Source organism: Oncorhynchus clarkii, chromosome 3, assembly GCF_045791955.1.
Source record: "Oncorhynchus clarkii lewisi isolate Uvic-CL-2024 chromosome 3, UVic_Ocla_1.0, whole genome shotgun sequence".
Lineage (NCBI taxonomy): Eukaryota > Metazoa > Chordata > Actinopteri > Salmoniformes > Salmonidae > Oncorhynchus > Oncorhynchus clarkii.
In genome coordinates, this window is record NC_092149.1 from 25,142,078 (window position 1) to 25,165,043 (window position 22,966).

Sequence of the window (22,966 nt, forward strand, 5' to 3'; positions counted from 1 at the left end):
TGTGCTGTTTACAGATGGGCTATGTACAGCTGCAGCGATCGATTAGCTGCTCAGATAGCTGATGTTAAAAGTTAGTGAGGGAAATATAAGTCTCCAATTTGAATTATTATACATATATTTTTTATGTTATATCGCAGATGTGCCCATTGTTCACATGTACATCTGCTCTCTTATTGGCTAGAATGTTCCAGCCTGCTACCACCTCCTCCCGACTGCCTTCTGCCTTTTCTGACATGTGTTCCCATTGTTAGAGCATTGAGTCCCATCTCTTGTCAGTGTATAGATAATCTTTGGTAAATGCGTTAGTTGAAGGGTCAGGTCATAGGTTAGGTTAGGTTTAAATTATAAAGTCAATCTCAATGTGACTTGGATTTAAAAGGACTGGTGCTGAGACTGGTGCAAAAAATAAGGGAGTAATAATAACCTTGGCATGTGCACTCACAGTACGTGACAGGACTCAGGGGATTTCATGGAAATCTCATAAGGAGTCTTGTGTGTTGTTTTCATTTAAATCCTGCAGAACCGTCACATCAGTAAGGAGCAGCAGAGCTGGTCATAATAGAATGGAAAATACCCCTTTTGTCGATCCCTCTCTCATTTTCTCTTTCTCTCTCTCTCTGACTGATCCAGACTCCCTCCTCCACTCGCACTCTTGCCCTAGTTCCTCTCCTCCATTCTGTCATTTTCTCTCAAAATGATCCTTCGTTCCTGTTTAAGGTTATGGAGACGATGGCGTAGTCACTGGAGTAGAGTGCATGTGTGTGTGTCGAGGGAAAGGCGGTGATCTAATAATGGCACCATTTAGCCTATGGCTAATCTGAGTGTCTGATTAGAGAGAGAGAGAGGTAGCGCAAGAGAGGGAGAGCAAAAGAGAGAAAGATGAGGAGGAGAGAGAGCAAAAGTGCAAAGAGAAAGACGAGAGCTAGCACCAATAGCCTCATTTCAAGTAAGAGACGGAGCTACCATGTTGGCCATAATTTTACCACTAAGCACTGAGAGCAGTGTTAGCATGGTATTTTCAAGTTGTACATGAAGTAGCTAGTGAAGTTATCGAACTGTGCTAGCTGTACTACTATCAAGCATCAAGCAACGGAAGAGGGCAACAGACACCCTGCATGTAGCGCCCCTGCTGGATCTGGGATGAATATCACACAAGACCAGCTTGTTCTCGATGTTACCCATCAATCAATATGAATTCTTCTTTATTCAATTCCTTTCATTCTCTCTTGTCTTTTCTCTCTCTTTATCCAATACGCCATAATGTCAAAGTGGATTATGTTTTTAGAAATGTTTACAAATGAATAAAAAATTAAAAGCTGAAACGTCTTGAGTCAATAAGTATTCAACCCCTTTGTTATCGCATGCCTAAATATGTTCAGGACAAAACATTTCAAATCAAATCAAATTCGCTTAACAAGTCACATGTACTCACTGTGTGATTTTTGAACGACTACCTCATCTCTGTACCCCACACATACAATTATCTCTAAGGTCCCTCAGTCGAGCAGTGCATTCCAAACACAGATTCAACCTCAAAGACCAGGGAGGTTTTCCAATGCCTCACAAATAATTGTTAGATGGGTACAGGAAAGATGGGAGGAGGGGTAGAGGAGAGGGGGAAAAACACCTACATGCACAAGCTTACACACACTCGTGCACAGTGCGGGCTCAACTGCCCTAGCAGCAGGTACTACAGCCAGATATGCAGACTTCAGCAAACTGTGGGTGTGTTCCATTCCCTTGGGGGTCAGGGGTCACTACTGTGGAAGGAAAAGTGCCTGAGTAAAGAACTACCCTGGGCAGTGAGCCCTGTAAATGGAGGGAGCACACATTTAGTTAATTCAGAACTCACTACCAGTAAATGGGCTCCATTCACCCAGCCGTAGTTGATGGTTGTAAGTGATGACAGTAGGGACCTTATATTTTGATATGTTGATACCACTTGATGTGTACCCTGCTGTGAGCGTGGTCTTTTCAGTCACCTGTTTTCTCTGACATTTAGGTGAAATTCTAGACCTGCTAGGTATGGCTGTGTGTGCAACAGTAATGGAGGGAGAACAAGCTTCAAAGAGAGAGCTGAAATGACTGTTTCTATTCAACAAAGTCAAAGAGACTAGAGCATCCATTACAGATGTTTTGTGTTTTAATTGTATTATTTTTAATACATTCAGGAGGTAAACTGAAATTCTAGTTGCCTTTTCTCCATTACTGTTACCGTTGCCACGTCATGAAGCAGCTAGTGATTCTGACCTCATGGACATAACATTACAGAAACAGTTTCTTATTTTTCGCTCCTCTTTCAGACATGACCAGACATGCCTCCACTGATTCCACCCCTAGTGACAGCGGCTCTAGTCCCTCCCCCAGCACCCCTCAGAAGCTGCTGCCATCATGCACCTCTCCGTTCGGGCCACGGCTGGTTCGGGCCACACCTAGCTCCTCCGCGACCCCGCGACCCCAGCCTGAAGGTTCAGACCGTCGCCACAGTAACACGGTCCGACTTAGCGGGACGTTTGGAGGTCACGGACCCTGTGGACGCCGCAGCGGACCCGTGAAGATGGAGAGAATCAAGGTGTGTATATGTGTGTGTATGTTTACCAATGGTCTACTCTTCTCTTTATGTTTTTCTAACATTCTCATTATGTTCTCCAGGTTCTGATGGGCTCAGAGGTGGAGAGCGACTACAAGGAGCCAGAGAACATAGACACACGGGTGGTGATGGGCCAGGAAGCCCTGCTCAAGACAAAGAAAGCCCTGCTCAAGACAAAGAAAACCCTGACAGGGAAGTGCCCATGCGAGCAGAGCAGCCAGGCGATACCCCTGGCTGGAGGCCCAGTCTTGGAGGTCCCTAAGCCTCCCTTAGAGCCCCAGGCCGAGGCTGGAGAAAAGGCCCAACTGGACACAGGGCAGGAGAGAGACAATTCACCTCTGACCCCAAAGATGGAGCAAGAACAGGAGAGAAGCCCTGTCCTGCCCATTGGCCCTCTCCTCACCCCTCTCCTAACCCCCCTCATCCCTGCCTCCCCTCCCTCCTCAGAGCCAGTCACAGTGGATGTTAGTTTGACGGGCAGCTCAAGCCCTTTGGAGGCAGGGCTGTCTCCCTATGGTGAAATGTCTTTTGTATGTTCCATGTATGCCATGCCCTCCCTGTCCGAGCCAGCCTATCCCCCTGCTATCCTATCCTTCACTGAGCCGGCCTATGCCGTGGACCCTCTGAGAGTGGGTGTTCCCTCGTCCCTGGATCCTGACCTGTACTACACCGCACCCTCCACCCCCATCAAGATGGCTGCTCGCCCCTTACACCTCAAACACCGCTCTTACCCCGGCTCCCCAGCCTCTCCCCTCTCACCAAACTCGGACAGTGAGGACCTGTGCTCCCCCCTCACTTCCCCTTCTGGCTCCTACGTCACGGCGGAGGGGGGCAGCTGGACCTCTTCCACCTCCCCCTGCACCTCCCCCAATCTTCTCCTGGCAGAGGAGGTGCAGGAGGCACCTGCATGCTTTGTCAGCTCGCTGTCCGAAATCGGAGACGAAGTGGGGGAGGATAGGGGAGCAGTAGGGGAGAGGGCAGAGGAAAAGGGAGGAGGAGCAGCAGAGTGGCGGTTCTGCCTCTATAAGGGTCTAGCAGAGACTGTGATCCTGGAGGAGGAGGAGGTACTGAGAGGGGAGGTAAGGGGGAGAAGGAGTGAGGAAGTGACAGTCTCAAGGGGTAGCTGTCGCCCTCGCTGGGTGACAGAGGACACTTCCCCATTGAGGAGCAGCAGCGGCAGAAGCACCGACTCCCAGGAAGATGGAGGGGAGTCGGAGGGCTCGCTCTGCCCAGCAGAGGATGCTCTGGCTGGGGGACAGCAGTACTCAAGTCCCCTGCTGCAAAGAGGCCTGGAGCTGGAGCTGCAGGCCTGTGTGTCTGAGGAGCTTTACCCTCCCATTACCAACCCAGATGATGATAGAGCAGACTCCCCACGGCTGACCTCCATCTCCTTCCCCTTTGCCCCAGACATGGGGAACCTAAGCCCTCACACCTCCAGCGTCAACCCTGCCTCCTCCAACCTTACCATGGACACCTGCTCTCCAGATGTGTCAGACGGGGATAACTCCAGCCCTTACGGAGAGATGGGTACCTTCCTGCTGTTCCCAGGCTCCTACAGTGATGATGGAGAGATGGAGGAAGAGGAGAGTATGATCCCAGCCTCTCTGCTTAACTTCCCCCTCCACACCAGTCTCCTCTTTCAGGCAGACTCCATGGAGATCACTCTCTTCCCCACAGAGGAGGGGAATGAGGGAGGAGAGGGAAACGACAGGAACGATGTGGATGCGTACGCGGCCGGAGAGGAGGAGGGGGACGTGGAGGATGATGATGAAGATGATGAGGAAGAAGTGGAGGCTAAGGTAGAGATAGAGGAGGCTAAAGTAGAAATAGTGATAGAGGAAGAGGTGGATGAAGAGGAGGGTGAGGATGTTGAGGATGAGGAGGAGGAGGGTGAGGGTAAGGCTGTAAATGACCCAGCTGAAGAGGACAACTCGGCCTCCTTCCTTCATTCACTGTCAGAAACTTCCATCAACGAAGGGCTGGATGAGTCCTTCTGTTTCCATGACGACACTGACGACTCACTAGACTCCGCCTCTTATAATGGCGAAGAGGATGAGCGACTGTACAGCACAGAGAGACATGCTGAACCACCCACAGGACCACCCACAGGACCACCCACAGGATCACCCACAGAACCACACCAAGCCAAACCTCAGCCTAAAACCAGACCAGAGGCCTACAGCACTGAACTGTCCCAGTCCCAGAGCAGACTTAGCCTAATCAATCCCCCAGGTGACAAAGAGCCCCGGCCTGAGGATCCTCCAGGACCTAGACCACCACAACCTGCACTTGCACCTGCCCAACCTGCGGAATCAGCCCACCCCGAGTCCTCCAACAGCAGTAGTGGGAGTGAAATGGAGATCTCCTCAGAGTCCTCTGACCCTCCTGTCCCCGCTCCTTCTCAGGAGAGCCCTTATGTCTCTACCCTTACCCCTAAACTTTCTACAACCCCTTACCGTGCCTTCACTACCCCAAAGACTACTCCTGCTACCGTGTCAACCCCTAAAACCAAGCCTGAATCTCTCTCTAACCCCAACACTAACCGTGCTCCTGCCCCTAATGCTAAATCTGCTACTGTTTGTACCACTAACACTAACCCTGCTACAGCCTCAACCCCACAAAATAATTATGCTACTTCCTCAACCTTCAAAACTAACTCTGCTACCGTATGTACTCCTGAAATGAACCCTGCTATGGTCTCTACCCCTAACACTAACAGTGCTCCTGCCCCTAACGGTAAATCTGCTACGGCCTGTACCACTAACACTAACCCTGCTACAGCCTCAACCCCCAAAACTACCCCAGGTACATGCTCTACCCCAAACCCCGCTGCTACTCCTAAAACTAACCCTGCTGCTACTCCTAACACTAACCCTGCTGCTACTCCTAACACTAACCCTGCTGCTACTCCTAGCACTAACCCTGCTGCTACTCCTAACACTAACCCTGCTGCTACTCCTAACACTAACCCTGCTGCTCCTCCTAACACTAAGCCTGCTGCTACTCCTAACACTAAGCCTGCTGCTACTCCTAAAACGAACACTGCTGCTACTCCTAACACTAACCCTGCTGCTACAATTGAGGAGACAGCGTCCCACAGCAATCCTGTCATCCTGGCAACCCAGCCATCCCATAACAGCCCTGTGACCCTGGCAACAGGAGCAGGGCAAGCCAAAGCAGTTGCAGAGGAAGTACAGGCTGGTACGGTGAGAGAGGAGGACAAAAGGAGCAGTGCAAAGAGAGAGAAAGACAAACAGAGCGGTGGGGAGAGAGGGAAGGACAAACAGAGCGGTGGAGATAGAGAGAAGGACAAACAGAGCAGTGGAGATAGAGAGAAGGACAAACAGAGCGGTGGGGAGAGAGGGAAGGACAAACAGAGCGGTGGAGATAGAGAGAAGGACAAACAGAGCAGTGTGGAAAGAGGGAAGAACAAACAGAGCGGTTGGGAGAGAGGAAAGGACAAACAGAGCGGTGGGGAGAGAGGGAAGGACAAACAGAGCGGTGGAGATAGAGAGAAGGACAAACAGAGCAGTGTGGAAAGAGGGAAGAACAAACAGAGCGGTTGGGAGAGAGGAAAGGACAAACAGAGCGGTGGGGAGAGAGGGAAGGACAAACAGAGCGGTGGGGAGAGAGAGAATAATGAACAGAGCACAGAGACTTCAGACGAGGACCACACAGAGCAGACAGACAGAGACTCGTTCAAACTACTCATTAAGCCACGCCCCTCTAAGTCAGACACACCCCGGCCTAAACAGAAGACCTCTGAGCCCCGTAAGCCGCTCCCACGTGTGTTTGGGGTGGCAGCAGCTTCAGTCCGGTCCAAACCGCTTCTGGTGTCAGTGCTGGAACTGGACCAGAAGAACGCGAACAGCAGCGCTGAAGGTGTGGGCTCCCATCAGGTCCTTGAAGGGACCACTGCCACCAACGACCTGAACAAGGGGGTCCCTCTGCTCACATGCCCGAAAGAGCCTAACCCCAGCAACATCCCTGTCTCCTCCTGCCCTGAGAGCTCACCTGACCTGGCTGACAACCTGTCCCTGACCCCTGACATCTGCCCATGTGACCCAGCCCAGGAGAACCTGAGGGAGAACACCCTGAGCACTGAGGACGGGGGCCCTGGGGCCCTGGGCTCCCCTCACACACCCCTGGCTGTCTCTCCCAAGAGGGAGAACTCAGAGACAGATGCAGGGGGGAGGAGGGGGGATGGGGGCTTGAGGGCTGATAGGAGGGGGTTAGGAGCAGAGTCCGGGTCCTGGGGGGCAGGGGAGGCCCTATCTCTCTCTCTGGGGCAGGGCTGTGGGTTGGAGGCACAGAGCCTATTACTGTATGAGGTGGAGGGACATACGATTGGACAGACAATTGGACAGAAGATTGGACAGACACTCTCCGGGCTGCCCAATGTCGGCACAGATGAGGATGAGGTGGGTGATATAATGGGGGACGAAGAAGACAACAACAGCCTGTGTGGTCGGCCAGACAAGATGGCAGATGTCGAGCTTGTGGGAGAGGGAGTGCCAGAGTCCAACCTGTCCAGCTGGAGGTCCATCGAGGAGATATCAGAGGCAGGGGGAGGAGAGGACGGAAGCTCCCAATTCCCAGAGGATGATGTCAGCAACCTGCAGAGTCACCCGGAAAACAAGGAGGAGCAGGAAAACAACAACAATGTCTCAGTGTTCCTATCCTCTGGAATGCCAACCTGTATGACTCTGAATGCCCTGTCAGAGGACGTGAGACACCAGAGCCAGAGTGTGTGTCTGAGGGCTTCTCTCTCAAACATACCACTCACAGAGGTGAGATCACAGGCTGCTGCAGCCTCCGATAGGCCATCAACATCAACTGACAGCTCAACACACCAATCAGACATAAGACAACCTTCCTTGTCCATGGAAAGCCCTGGGCGTGTCTCACCACCAGGAGGTAAACCACAGACTGTCTCAGACCAGAGCCCTGGTTCAGTAGAGGCAGCCATTTCCAGACCCAACAGTAACACAGATATTAACCCAGCAGTCAAACAGGCAGACCCAGCTCTGTCTCTGCTGGGTGGGGCATTTGGATCCTTCAGCCATAAAATCAGACCAAGCAACCCCAAGTCAGGCAGACTGTCCCAAGAAACTTCCCGATCACTGAAGAAAGACACAGTAGAGAATGTCCAAGTCTCCCAAGAAACTTCTCTCTCAGTGGGCAAAGACACAGTAGAGAAGGTCCAAATTTCCCAAGAAATTTCCCCATCAGTGAGCAAAGACACAGTAGAGAAGGTCCAAGTCTCCAAAGAATCTTCCTTATCAGTGGGCAATGACACAGTAGAGAAGGTCCAAGTTTCCCAAGAATCTTCCATATCAGTGGGAAAAGACACAGTAAAGAAGGTCCAAGTTTCCCAAAATGTTTTCCAATCAGTGGGCAAAGACACAGTAGAGAAGGTCCAAGTTTTTCACGAAACGTCCCCATCAATGAGCAAAGACATAGTAGAGAATGTCCAAGTCTTCCAAGAAACTTCCCTATCAGTGGGCAAAGACACAGTAGAGAAGGTCCAAGTTTCCAAAGAAACTTCCCCATCAGTGGGCAAAGACACCGTGGAGAAGGTCAAAGTATTCCAAGAATCTGCCCTATCAGTGGGCAAAGACCCAGTAGAGAAGGTGCAAGTTTCCCAAGAGACTTCCCCGTCAGTGAGCAAAGACACAGTAGAGAAGGTGCAAGTTTCCCAAGAGACTTCCCCGTCAGTGAGCAAAGACACAGTAAAGAAGGTCAAATTTCCCCAAGAAACATCCCCATCAGTGGGCAAAGACACCGTGGAGAAGGTCAAAGTTTCCCAAGATACTTTCCCATCAGTGAGCAAAGACACAGTAGAGAAGGTCCAAGTCTCCCAAGAATCTTCCCTATCAGTGGGCAAAGACACAGTAGAGAAAGTCCAAGTTTCCCAAGAAACTTCCCCATCAATAGGCAAAGACACAGTAGAGAAGGTCCAAGTTTCCCAAAAAACATCCCCATCAGTGGGCAAAGACACGGTAGAGAAGGTCCAAGTTTTCAAAGAAACTTTCCCATCAGTGAGACAAGACACATTAGAGAAGGTCCAAGTCTCCAAAGAATCTTCCCTGTCAGTTGGCAAAGACACAGTAGAGAAAGTCCAAGTTTCCCAAGAAACTTCCCCATCAATGGGCAAATACACAGTAGAGAAGGTCCACCTTTCCCAAGAAACGTCCCCATCAGTGGGCAAAGACACGATAGAGAAGGTCCAAGATTTCCAAGAAACTTTCCCATCAGTGAGAAAATACACATTAGAGAAGGTCCAAGTCTCCAAAGAATCTTCCCTGTCAGTTGGCAAAGACACCGTAGAGAAAGTCCACGTTTTCCAAGAAACTTCCCCATCAATGGGCAAATACACAGTAGAGAAGGTCCAAGTTTCACAAGAAACTTCCGCATCAGTGAGAAAAGACACAGTAGAGAAGGTCCAAGTTTCCCAAGAAACTTCCCAATCAGTGAGTGATGATACAGTAGAGAAAGTCCAAGTTTCCCAAGAATTTTCCCCATCAGTGAGCAAAGACACAGTAGAGAAGGTCCAAGTTTTCCAAGAATCTTCCCTATCAGTGGGTAAAGACACGGTAGAAAGTGTGAAAAAACTCTGTTCCCAGCCTCAGCCAGAGGAGACAGAGCCACAGACGGTGAGCCAAAAAGAAGGCGGTGGCGGTCAGAAGACTGACAGGCACATTGACCAACCAAAGACGACTGGGGCCTTAGAAGAACAGGAGAGCAGTGTTTGTATCTCAGGGGAAAGAGAGGTGGAGGAGATTGCAGAGGAGAGATTCTCTCCAACAGAGAGTGTTCCAGAACCTGCACAGCGTCAGACACCCGAGGGAGAGCTGAGCACAGAGAAAGCCATCACTCCTCCTCAGCCAGGGAAGAGAGGGAAGCAGAGCAGAGACAGACCCAGTCAGCCGCGCAGACAATCTCAGTCAGGCTCTGGGTCTGCTGATCACCCACAGGAACCAGCTCTCACTGCCAAGACCCTAGAAGACACCTCCCCACCAGGGAAGCAAAAGAATAAGAACATGAGGGGACAAAAATCTGCTGCAGATACCAGACAGAGGACACCTGTGAAGGGCAAACCTGAGGCAGAGTCCGAGAGGAGAGGGGAAAACAGAAACGTCTCCAGATCCCCGACTCCCCCTAGTCCTACCAACCTCTGCCCTATCTCTCCTGCTCTCCTACTCAACCAGGAAGTGAACATGGAAGTGCACCAGGAAATGCTTGACAACAGGCCGCTGCCTGGTTGCCAGACAGAAAGCAGGAAGGACATAAACGATAACAATGTGGGGAGTGGCCATGCCTCCCCTACAGAACAGAATAGATCTTCTTCTCCTCCACCTCTTCCCTCCTCCTCTCCTCCCCATCTCTCCCCCTCTCCTCTCTCCTCCTCTCCTCCCCCCAGTACCTTCACAGTGCAGCCAGATGAGGACCTCCCCACCCCCATACAGGAGTCCCAACCTCTCCTCACCACAGTCCAGCCTGTCACCCCACTCCTAGAGATCCAGCCTCAATCAACCAATCTTCAGGCAGCCTCCGCAACCCTTTCTACTACCCCTATCGCCCTTCCTAAGCATCCCCCTATACCCACTGAAAGTGTCCGTATGTCCCCTACCCCCTACTCATTCTCATCTCCACCCACGTCAGCCCTGCCCTCGACCCCCAGGGTTACCCAGCCCACCCAGGAGTCTTTGCCACGACTGGAGGCTCCAACCACAGTGCCTGTCCTAGACATCCGCTGCCTAGCCCAGCCCCAACCAAACCTCCTCACCAAGCCCAACAGACAGATCAAGCCAGTTCAGTCACAAAGCCCACAGGACAGAGGTGAGTTGCACTCAGGACAGATAGGGGTGTGGGGTGATTTGATTTTCTCTTTTGGGTAATCAAGTATCAGTGAATCATGAATCAGTCCAACCTGTGTGAACTTGGATTTTGTTGCAGATGGGATGGACACAGACAGTGATGATGATGACACTGCTGTTCCTCTACGACGTCACATGACTCAGCCCAGGGGGATTGTTGGAAACCCTTCTCATAAAGAGTCTGGCTCCTCCAATCAGCGAGAGATACTGCTTCACTCCTCCCGCCAACCAACTGAGAGACAGATAGACTGTCCAATCAGACACAAGGATTCACAGGAGCTGGAACTGTCCTTCAAATACAACTGTACGTATTCTGCAAATCCATATCTCTCCATCTCTGTCTGTTTCCTTGAGATAGTGATTCTGAGAAGTGACTCAACCTATGACCTTCCTCACACACACAGATGTCTCTGAGTATGTCTAGTGGCCCTGCTATGGTCCTGATGAAGGTTCTAGGAAGGCTTCTCAATAATACCCCGTCGACCACAGAACACTGCTGCAGCTACTGAATAATGGAGGAGAAATACTCAGAGAGAGGATCATTTTATCCAGGAGGAATATTGTTATTGCACATCTTTCAATAGAGCTTATTTTAGGGCAACCGTCGGTCAACCTGAAACCACTGGTTCAATCTAGCTAGAACTGACCTCCCTGTAGATGATAGTACATAGAATCATGGATGGGGATTTATGTGTACTGTATGTGTGGTAGCACTGCAGCATAATGAACAATGCTACATGCATTGAATCGCAGTAGTACAGAATGTAATTATACGTCATAACCTGCATGTTCCATAGCATATAGATGAAATGCCATTATTATTTAATGAGGTGATCTATTTCTCCTCTGAGATCGGGGATTAGGTTAGCCATAGAGCTTTATGATGGACTGTCCCATTACCAGTGCTAACGAGCTACACCATATCCTCATCATCTATATCTCAGTCATTAGTTACCATAGCAATGAGGATGTGATGCAGTACTCTGAGAGTAACAGTGTGTGTGTTCCACAGTGGGCTCCTGCAATGAGTCGGAGAGTGAGGGATCAGTGCCAGAGTTGGAAGAACCAGTGCCACTGAGATCCTCAGAACCCCAGGTGAATCTACCGTGTGTGGGCAGAGAACACTCTAGAAGTCCCCTTACCTCCAAGGGTGGAAACCTTGCTTTCACTGTGTGTTATGTAACAACATATTGATGTCATTACCTTTAGGTAGAGTGGTAAGAAGGATGCGTGTTGTGGGGTCTGTATTTTCTGAATGGGTCGCAGCTTCAGAGATCTTTTCCATATTATCAGTCTGGATATGGGTAAACTACTGTAGAATGTTCTCAGGTTTGATGTGTTGAATTGATTTTGTTGTTCTCCTTCTCTCTCTCAGCCCATCTCTCCTGCTGATGATGGGATTAACAGACCTAAGCAGAGCCGCAGTGAGAAGAAGGCCCGCAAGGCGAGATGTGAACACAGCTGCTCCATGCGGCAGTCTCAGCTAATCAAACACAGAGCAAATGTGTGTGTATTCTGTGTGTTTGGCCGCGTCATGGTGTAACAAGTGTGTGTGTGTTTAGGCCATGGGTAAGCTGGGCTTGCGGCCGGTCCACGGTGTGACCAGGATCACTATAAGGAAGTCGAAGAGCATCTTGTTTGTCATCAGCAGACCTGACGTCTTCAAGAGCCCCGCGTCAGACATCTACATCGTGTTTGGAGAGGCCAAGGTGACATCCTAACCTTCTCTCACTCTCTCTCGCTCTCTCTAACCTCTCTCTCTTTATCCCCCTCTCTTTTCTCTCATCTACATTGTGTTCAGAGGCCAAGGTGACCTCTCTCTTCCTATTTCCTTCCTAGATAGAGGACCTGTCTCAACAGGTGCACAAGGCAGCGGCAGAGAAGTTTAAGGTCCCGGTGGAGCCCTCCCCACTGGTGCCCCCTGCACCACCCAGCCTCACCATCAAGGAGGAGAGCGAGGAAGAGGAGGTATGGAAATGCATGCTCACTCATTATGTCAAGGAAAAACGCCAATCTTTACGCTATTCTTACCCTTTCATGTACAGTAGTTCTTTTAGATCTTAATATGAAACCATTCTGTCTAGTGTTGTTATATTTCAGTCATTTCTACTGCAGTGGTGGAAAAAGTACCCAACTGTCATGAGAAAAATAAAGATACCTTAATAGAAAATGACTCAAGTTAAAGTGAGTCACACAGGAACATCCTGTATTTGGTTTTAAATATACTAAAGTAAATGTAAATGCTCAAATATACTTAAGTATAAATCCTTTCAATTTAGTTATATTAGGCATAACACACAGCATGCTTGCCAGGGGCACCCTTCCAACACTCAGACATAATTTACAAACAAAGTACGTGTTTAGTGAGTCCCCCAGATCAGAGGCAGTAGGGATGACCGGGACGTTATCTTGATAAGTATGTGAATTAGACAATTTTCCTGTCCTGCTAAGCATTCAAAATCTAACAAGTATTTTTGGGTCTCAAGGAAAATGTATGGAGTAAAACGTACATAATTTTCTTTAGGAATGTAGTGAAGTAAAAGTTGTCAAAAATATAAATAGTTCAAGTCACATACAGATAAAAAAACAACTTAAGTAACAATACTTGAAAATACTACTTAAGTACTTTACTGTAGTTAGCCTGATGGCTATTTAAAAACATTTTACTAGGCAAGTCAGTTAAAATAAGAACAAATTCTTATTTTCAATGACGGCCGAAGAACAGCGGGTTAACTGCCTTGTTCAGGGGCAAAACGACAGATTTGTACCTTGTCAGCTTGGGGATTCGATCTTGCTACCTTCCGGTTACTAGTCCAAAGCTCTAACCACTAGGCTACTTGCCACCCCAATGCTACAGTTTTTTTTTTTTTTTTTTTTTTTTGTTCATGTTCAGAAGTGTTCCATAGTGCAACTGACTTTGACCTCTGTCTGTCAGGTGGACGAGGGAGGTTTGGAGCAGAGGGATATAGAGCTGGTGATGGCCCAGGCTAACGTGTCCCGTTCCAAAGCTGCCCACGCCCTCAGACACAACACCAATGACATCGTTAACGCTATCATGGTGAGGGATTTATGAAGGAAGGAATCTGTTGTAACACACTATGTCCACTTTGGGCCTACATTTGCTGTTATGACCTACTGATTGCAACAGTCCTTCTTCCAACAGATCTTGAAAAAAAAAAAAAGCTTAACTATGTTCTTCACGCATCCAACCCCAAGTAATTCTCCCTCTCTTTCTTCTCTCCCACAGGAGCTGACCATGTGAGAGGACCCCCCCCCCAAAAAGCATAAATGCCAGTGTCACATCTGTATCGCTGCTATGTTGCATTCTCCTTACCTGCTAATAAACAGTCTGTTATAACCACACTAGTGGGCGATACTGTTAACCACCCTTATACTGCACGTAGTGAAAATGGGGCATTTTACAGACAGTCGCTTTTATTACATTAAAACAAACAGAATACAAAACATAGTCAAACAAGTGCTCAGTTCAGAAAACAGGTCAGTTTAAATCATGCTCACAATGAATAAAACACATACAGTACCATTGAAAAGTTTGGACACCTACTCATTCCAGTGTTTTTCTTTATTTTCTACATTGTAGAATAATAGTGAAGACATCAAAACTATGAAAATACATATGGAATCATGTAACCAAAAAAGTGTTATACAAATCAAAATATATTTTACATTTAAGATTCTCTTTGCCTTGATGACAGTTTTGCACACTCTTGGCATTCTCTCAAACAGCTTCATGAGGTAGTCACTTGGAATGCATTTCAATTAGCAGGTGTGCCTTAAAAGTTCATTTTGTGGAATTTCTTTCCTTCTTAATGCGTTTGAGCCAATCAGTTGTATTGTGACAAGGTAGGGGTGGTATACAAAAAGATAACCCTATTTGGTAAAAGACCAAGTCCATATTATGGCAAGAACAGCTCAAATAAGCAAAGAGAAACAGTCCATCATTACTTTAAGACATGAAGGTCAGTCAATCAGAAATATTTCAAGAACTTTGAAAGTTTCTTCAAGTGCAGTCGCAAAATTCATCAAGGGCTATGATGAAACTGGCTCTCATGAGGACTGCCACAGGAAAGGAAGACCCAGAGTTACCTCTGCTGCAGAGGATAAGTTCATTAGAGTTATCAGCCTCAGAAATCACAGCCCAAATAAATACTTCACAGAGCTCAAGACACATCAACATCAACTGTTTAGAGGAGACTGCGTGTGAATCAGGCCTTCATGGTCAAATTGCTGCAAAGAAACCACTACTAAAAAGAGCACCAATAAGAAGAGACTTGCTTGGGCCAAGAAACATGAGCAATGGACATGAGACTGGTGGAAATCTGTCCTTTGGTCTGATGAATCCAAATTTTAGATTTTTGGTTCCAACCGCCGTGTCTTTGTGAGACACAGAATAGGTGTAAGGATGATCTCTGCATGTGTAGTTCCCACCGTAAAGCTTGGAGGAGGTGTGATGGTGCTTTGCTGGTGACACTGTCAGTGATTTATTTAGAATGCAAAGCACACTTAACCAGCATGGCTACCACAGCATTCTGCCGCGAAACACCTTCCGATCTGGTTTGCGCTTAGTGAGACTCAATTTTTTCCCCACAGGACAATGACTCAACACACCTCGAGGCTGTGTAAGGGCTATTTGAGCAAGGAGAGTGATGGAGTGCTGCATCAGATGACCTGGCCTCCACAATCACTCGACCTCAACCCAATTGAGATGGTTTGGGATGAGTTGAACCGCAGAGTGAAGGAAAAGCAGCCAACAAGTGCTCAGCATATGTGAGAACTCCTTCAAGACAGTTGGAAAAGTATTCCTGGTGAAGCTGGTTGAGAGAATGCCAAGAGTGTAAAGGCGTCAAGGCAAAGGGTGGCTACTTTGAAGAATCTAACATATAATCAAGTTGTTTAATTATAATTTTTTTGGTTACTACGTGATTCCATATGTGTTATTTCATAGTTGGGAGGTCTTCACTATTATTACACAATGTAGAAAATAGTAAAATAAAGAAAAACCCTTGAATGAGTAGGTGTCCAAACCTGACTGGTACTATTTTTTTTTAAACCAGAAATTATTTTACTATGTGTAAAATCCCTACCCCCACTAACGATGGAATGAGTAGGTCGAAACCCAGTTGGGTGGCTGGTACACCTCCGGAAGGCACAGCTGGCATGGTTTGGTCAATGGTGTGCCTATATTTTTGTTCATTCATTTGTTAAGTCACAGTGGTTCACACACACACACACACACACACACACACACACACACACACACACACACACACACACACACACACACACACACACACACACACACACACACACACACACACACACACACACACACACACACACACACACACACACACACACACACACACACACACACACACACACACACACGTCAAGGTCACAAGTCAAAGTGCAAATGTCTTTTGGATGGGTCAGTATGTTCCTTAGTCCTTGGGCGGCAGGACGTTGTTGTCAAAGTGTCCCTGGTTGGTGATGTTCCCTGCTGGAAAGTACCTGGCTACCACGAATGACGAGCCATCTGGCGCACTGGCCTTCCCCACACCCAGCTTCTTACTGCCCTTCCACACCATTGCTGTGAAATGACCTGGTTAGAGAGAGAGAGAGAGAGAGAGAGAGACAAGCTAAACACCTTCACCGAAGGAAGCCCTCTGCAGCACTGCTCTTCTAAATATTTACAGCTACAGAGCCCTATATTCATCTCCTCCCCCCCTCTATCATCCCCTCCATATACACTCTTTCCCCTCTATTGCACACTCCCATCTCTCCCCCTCCGTCTTTCCTCCTTTATCTGTCAGCAGCACATGAGTTGATAGGAGTGATCCTGACGCTGCAGGGTCGGTCACACTGAGCAGGAGGCTTCAGGAAGAGAACAGGAAGGACAGAAAAGACTGGGAATGCTATAAAGAACTGTGATTTTCCACAGGAAGCAGTGTTCCATGCATGTTTGTGAGCAGAGTCACAGAACTACACAGTCACAGAATGAGAATGTCACATTTATAGAACAAAGACCACACAGTCCAACACTGCCTGGGTGAACACAACACTGTGGCATGCAGCATCACACAAGTCAGAGTGTGTGTCTGTGTGCATGCTTGTGTCTCACCTGTGCCAGAGGAGAAGCCGGGGCGGTTGAAGTTGTATTGTTTGACCTCGTCATACCAGCGGTCAGCCACATCCTTCCCTATACACAGAGAGGACAAAGGTTACAGGTTATCACATAACATTATACTTGTTTGTTGCCTTTGTCACCATTGTTTAACAGAAACTCGGGCCAAAACCCCCAGAGTTCCAGCAGAGATGACAGCGGCAAGGAAATATTATCCAAGATGGCAGCTGTCCAAGGCAACAGTGCTAACCGTATAAAAGCTGCCAAAGCTTTAGGTGGGTCAGAAGAACACGGAGAGGTTTGAGATCCAGAGTTTCAGAGGAGTAGTCCAGAGAGAGATGAACTGAGCTTGACCCAGTGACAGTATGTATCCATAGGAGACTGTTTATGAATCACAGCAGACTGTCAGGTCAGTGCACAGACATAGTTGTGCTCTGAGTCATGGTCTTGTTGCTGAAACACTCCGAACACAGAGCAGGGAAATGGACCCCAGCTGTTCCTGCCTGGGCCGCCACTGGACAGGATAGTCTATAGTTTAGACCTAACTAAACCCTACAGAGACTCTGGATCGCTCTCTTTAATGGATCGCTCTCTTTAATGTTACTATCTGTACCGTACACAGTGAATAATGTATCTGTCTCCATTTACATAACTAAACATATGCAGGCTATGTCAATGTTTGGTTATAGCATTAGGAGTCATCGTGTTACAGTGTGTGTACCTGGCTGGTCATAGGAGGCCCAGGCCAGGTTCTCGCCACAGCTCCCCTTACTGGACTCAACACTGTGCTTCAGGATCCGTGTGCTGGCCAGAGACTCAGCATACCTACAGGGTGGAGATAGTTGTGGTAATAGTTAGATAAAGACAGCTAAAAGATGGGTGGGGTTAGGTGAAGTGGAAGGAAGTAAGGGTGTGGTTGGCCATGTCTCTGATAAAGGTGGTAGGTGGAGGAGAAAGATAAGTGTGTGTGTGTGGGTTGGGGGGGCCCCGATGTCTGGGTGACCCACCTAGTGGCATCGCTACTCAGCTTGCTGCTCAGCTTCAGAGGGGGTGTCTGGTGCTTCCTACGATACTCATTATGACTCCGCAACACTTCCTCCGAAAACTGCTTAGAAGCTGAGAGAGAGAGAGAAACACATAAAACAAGATGCCATGAAAAAACTGAAGGTAAATGTCTATTGTTTCCCTTGTTTTCACTGTAATATACAATCAAACGTTCAAATCATTAATACAACTCAATAAAACGATAGGCTGCAGATAATCAGACAGTAACTTAGGCAGTAGTAAATCTCCAGTAAGCCCCATACATATGGCTGTTCCCAAGGCTTGAGTCTATAATACTAGACAGACAGTACCAGGGTATGTATGAATGGGGGACACATCCACCCTCTCCCCAGCCTGGTGCCAATCACAGCCATACTCACACATCTCCATTCTCTCTGGCATTCACACAATGAGGCGATTCTCTCACACACACACACACACACACACACACACACACACACACACACACACACACTTTGCAGATGTAGCGGAATACAGTCTGTTACAGCCTTGTGAATAATCAGTGGTTGCAGTCCTTAAGGCTGGATCCTTGACCCAGACTTAGCTTATTCCTAAACTAAATACCACTTTCAATGGAGGATAATGTGGTTCTGGAAACTGGCACCGAAAATGTTCTGTCAATCGATCTCTCTCACACACACACACCTTGCACATAGGGAATTCCCCTACTGGCACAGCTATTCCTGATACTCTCACCACCCCTTTCTCCCTGTTGCATGATAACAGCCCATTGTCACAAATTGAGACCTAATCCTCTTTTGTAATCACACACACACACACACACACACACACACACACACACACACACACACACACACACACACACACACACACACACACACACACACACACACACACACACACACACACACACACTTTGATAAACATTTTCCACTTTCACACAGTCATATTCCAGTACAATTAAATCTCATGTAGTCTTACCTGATTTGCCCATGACACAGAAACTCTCTCTTGTTCCCTTTGTCTCAGTCCGCTCTCTGACGGTCTGAAACAGCTGCTATAACTTTGTTTCTGTCCCTCTCTCCCTCTCCCTTTCTGTATTCCTATTTTTCTCCGTAGCCTTTGTTCCTCTCGCTCACACTTCTCCCTCTAGTAAACTAGTCTTTCTCAAAACTTCTGCTTCTGTCCTCTCTCACTCTTAAACACCCTGCCTTTTCCTTGGCCACACACACATTATCCTCCCTCTCCCCTTATCCCTCTGTAACACACAGGCTCCCTCTCTCTGTGTAACTGAAAGGGGAGACCCAGCATGGCTGTTCTGATGACATCATCTCTATGAGACACATGCCCTTTTATGGCCTGAGATTCCTGCTTTCTGCTTGAAATGTGAGCTGGACATTATACCCTAACTAAATTAAGAGCAGTTTAACTGTTTAGAAGCACTTTTACACAGTTTTACTACGGTGAGCCTATGTGGCATCAATATTAGTCAGAAAAATGTATTCTAGTGTCCAAATTGACTACAAAGTGTAAATAGTAGGATCATTCTGGTCATAAAGTCAGTCTCGTCCAAAACTGAGATTTTCGAGAACATTTAATTTAAAAAAAGGAAGGGTACCATAACAATTTTCCTTGGGTTGGGTTTATTTCAATCCTGCCCACAGCTGGCAGCACCCAAGTAATCATCAATTCGATGTGCAGCTGCATGTGACCCGATTGTAATACCCTTAGGCTAGGGTATAGTTAGAGACCATCAATAAAATTACACAATGTACATGTGACAATATTAAAATATTTAAATAGCTCCAAATTTCAATGACTTAAAAACCTCAAACCAACTATAAACTGTAAACTCATATACAAATATTGAAAGCAGTTAATGAGACAACTAAAAGGTGTGCCTTTAATGTAAATATTGTCCTAGTTACATTGTGTAATTTATAGACGGTCCCTCACTAGCCCTGGAGATAGGCTATCCAAAGTCTAACTCTGTCACTTGGGCACAACAGCCGGCTGAAGATAATTGGCAAAAGAAGTGGCCTAGGTGACTTCAAGACATGGTTAGGCTGTTTTATGTTATCTCGAAGGGTGTATGACTAACTGTTTTGTCAGAGTGAATATACAAACCCTTGTCACGTGCGAACACACACACAAGAAAAACCCACATTAAAGTCTCGTTTGATTTCCGTCATGGCTGCTGCATTTCTTAATGTTCAAGCAACAAACAAAAAACAATGCCAAATGAGTAACTTCAGCCCCTCTTTAAGTGTACATTTCCTCAGAAGATTACTTCCCTAAAGACTTGCTCCAGGACACAGTAAGCTATTCTACCTTCCAAGAGCAAATAAGGTGTCAAGATTCCAAAGCCTGAACTCTCTCAGGAGAATCAGTTTGACACAGAGGCCTGGTCATTTGTTTTGGTGGCTTGATCAGAGTAGTGGGACTGAAAAGGAATAAGAAAACAATCAAACTTTACTCTGTGTGGCGACAGTTCGGCAACGCTGTGCTGTGACTGGGTCAGAGATGGTAGGAGATCGATATGGAGAAGAAAGTGAAGCAAGTATGGAGCATAGCGGTAAAAATAAAAGGGAGAAGAAAAAAAAAGAAAGTGGGAGAGAAAGAGAGTAGGAGTTTGAAGGGGAGCGATAGGTCGATGGAGGCAGAGATGAAGAAGAAAAGGAAGTTTGAGGAGAGAAACATAGTTTCCAAAGCCAGCGGCAGTTCGGAGGTCGAGTGTGCCGAGAAGGAAGGGCAAGCTAAGTCGCGAGGGGATCATGAGTCTGATAAGGCTGACGGCTGTGATAAAAGAGTTGATTGGGGAAGTTGTCAATGCTAACGTGTTAAGAGTGGAAGCCTTTTCTGTTCACATCATTTTTAGGATGATGCTTTTGTGGCGATGTTGGTGCGGTCTCTTGCTCCATTCGTATTTGGGAACCCATTGATGACATCATGGCAAAGAAACCCCTCTTGAAAAATGACTGCAGGAAAAATGACTTTAGGCTGTATGGATTAGTATTGTAGCAAATGCACTGATGTTGTCAAATTATATGATATAGGCTGGTAGGTAGGTAAGTCCAGCCGGCCAGTTAGGTAGGTCTGGCCAGTAAGGTAGGTCTGGCCAGTAAGGTAGGTCCGGCCAGCCAGGTAGGTAGGTCGGCTGGACCTCCCTACCTTGCCAGACCTAGGTTCAGCTGACTGGCCAGGTTGCTAGGTAGGTCCGGTCATGTAGGTAGGTCTGGCCAATTAGGTAGGTCTGGCCGGCCAGGTAAGTATGTCCGGCCGGCCGGCAAGCCAGGTAGGTAGGTCGGCTGGACCTACCTACCTGGCCAGACTTATCTACCAGATTAGGTAGGTAGTTCCGGCAGGCCAGGTAGGTTCAGCCAACTGACCAGGTAGGTCCGGATGAAACAGGAATTTATTGAGCTGATCAGCAACCTAAAAGGCTCTGAAAAGCATTCAATTATCTCCTGTCCCTTGCCATCACTGGGTCGCGGCTGCGAAAGTTTTAGCAGGCTCTTAGCACTTTAAATCTGGCTTAAAGTCTACTGCCATTCTGTTGGTGTAACCTTTGCTGACAATTTCAACACTTGTTGGAAACAAAAGATGCTCTACAGGGACGATGGACCCAAACCATCTAGGCACCTGGACCCTTTTCATATTTCAAGGCTGCGTTGAAATGAGAGACAGACCAAGCCCTGCTCAGGTAATACCTCCCGTCCTCTCTAAGCGCTATCGTCATACTGTTGTCTATGTCTGCCAGGGGTGTTGTCAGTTGTAATTTTGTACCCATTGACTCCACTCTTAGATCTGCTATTGTTAGCTCAAAAGAGGAACCTGCTGTGGCCTGCTCACCCAATGCTTTTAGTTCAAGTGTGAATTCCGTAAACCTGAATACCCCCTGGTTTTCAAATCACGTAGATGGTTTGGGCTATGCACCATCATTGGTTACACTGAGAGTTCCTCATATTGACATTGGTTGCGGCCTCAGGCCCTATGGTGCTAACCTTGGCAAAGTCATTCCAATTTCTTATTGTTCCTCTGTTACTAACAGGGATAGACCAAATGGTGCAGTTCTATGAAATCTTTTAGCCATACCAACTATATCAACCATCAGACAGGGCGTGCAACCGCCTATTGAACATAGCTTGTTTGAGCTGGAGTTTCCATGTGACTTTAAAAATCGTAAAGGACTTGGGTTGATGCATCTGAACATTAGGAGCTTACTTCCTAAACTAGATTACATCAATATCTGAGCTATGCAGACAAATCCGGATATTCTGGTATGGACTGAAACTTGGAACTCTGGGGACATTCTGGACTCTGATATTAAAGCCATAGGCCACAAATAAAAGCAGGCTCAGCTACACTCATAGACTGCATAAAAAATAACTGACATGGCTCATACTGCATTAAACAAAATGTGTTACAATAGTAATAATAGTAGCACAGTAGTTAGTGTAAAAAAAAAAGTCAGATGCTTGTTTTTTATGTCTTTCCCATTAGATGGCAGTGTTGGCACAGACATGAAGAGTGGAACATGGAACCTAAACTGAAGAAGGAGGTACACGAGGATTGTGGACGCATGTTGAGTTTAATTCGAAAGAGTTAGACCACATCCCATACCAACACTTAGATGGGCTGCATCTCCTCTTCTCCAGCCTTCTTCTGCACTCATTTGAAACTGCACTGGTGACCTGTTCTGTGTAGGAAATGAGTCGGGTTAAAACAATGCATACAAAAATAATTATTGTGCAATTTATATTATTTATATTGGCTACATTTAGATTTGTCTTTCATAATTTGGCATTAGTGCATAAGCCTTAGCTTTAGGGCCTAACTTTATACGTGCCAAATAGCCTCCACGCCACATGCTTTTGTGAACTGGCAGAACAATTCCACTGAGGCAAAAAGTAAAATGTTTAATTCAATAAGAGAAAATCTGCAAAATGGAGAGTTTAAAATAAAGAGAAGGGAGGGCCAGAAAAGTAATGTTTAGGAAAGATTTGGGGAATTAGTTAAAGAGGATGATAGCAGTGCCTATGTGTGATGACTGTGAGGCTCTACACTAATTTGACAGAGACAAGATATGGACATCAAATAGACCTATGCCATGTCAAGGAAAGGGTAGCCTACTCTTTAGATGGCTTAAATGAAATTTTGACACTGACTATCGGTCTATAACCTTTCACATGTTTCCAAGCCGAACTGAAACATATTGGGTCGTTTTCACAGCTTTCTATTTCCTAACAACTGGTCAAACTGATGTCATTAGGACATTTGGCACAGAAAATCTTTCCTATTTTTCTTCCCTGTTCCTAAACGTAT

At 47.1% G+C, this 22,966-nt stretch overlaps 2 protein-coding genes across 2 annotated transcripts in view; one reads left to right on the forward strand and one right to left on the reverse strand.

Moving 5' to 3' along the window:
• The window catches only part of LOC139385229 (nascent polypeptide-associated complex subunit alpha, muscle-specific form-like), an 18,067-nt gene extending 4,263 nt beyond the window's left edge, over positions 1-13,804 (forward strand). Inside the window, exons 2-10 of the mRNA XM_071130361.1 lie at positions 2,304-2,572; positions 2,653-10,432; positions 10,550-10,774; positions 11,483-11,565; positions 11,846-11,914; positions 12,033-12,179; positions 12,310-12,438; positions 13,406-13,528; positions 13,718-13,804. Of these exons, the coding sequence (XP_070986462.1) occupies positions 2,304-2,572; positions 2,653-10,432; positions 10,550-10,774; positions 11,483-11,565; positions 11,846-11,914; positions 12,033-12,179; positions 12,310-12,438; positions 13,406-13,528; positions 13,718-13,732 (8,840 nt within the window). The 3' untranslated portion in view covers positions 13,733-13,804. The remainder of the gene's footprint in view (positions 1-2,303; positions 2,573-2,652; positions 10,433-10,549; positions 10,775-11,482; positions 11,566-11,845; positions 11,915-12,032; positions 12,180-12,309; positions 12,439-13,405; positions 13,529-13,717) is intronic.
• An 83-nt stretch (positions 13,805-13,887) lies between these two features.
• Positions 13,888-18,925, reverse strand: LOC139391691 (Golgi-associated plant pathogenesis-related protein 1-like). Its single transcript, XM_071139154.1, has 5 exons — positions 18,623-18,925; positions 17,623-17,731; positions 17,337-17,440; positions 16,613-16,690; positions 13,888-16,093 (listed from the first exon to the last, which is right to left on the reverse strand). The coding sequence occupies exons 1-5, from the start codon at positions 18,633-18,635 to the stop codon at positions 15,933-15,935; spliced, it is 465 nt and encodes a 154-aa protein (XP_070995255.1). The 5' UTR covers positions 18,636-18,925; the 3' UTR covers positions 13,888-15,932.
• Between the last annotated feature and the right edge of the window lie 4,041 nt (positions 18,926-22,966).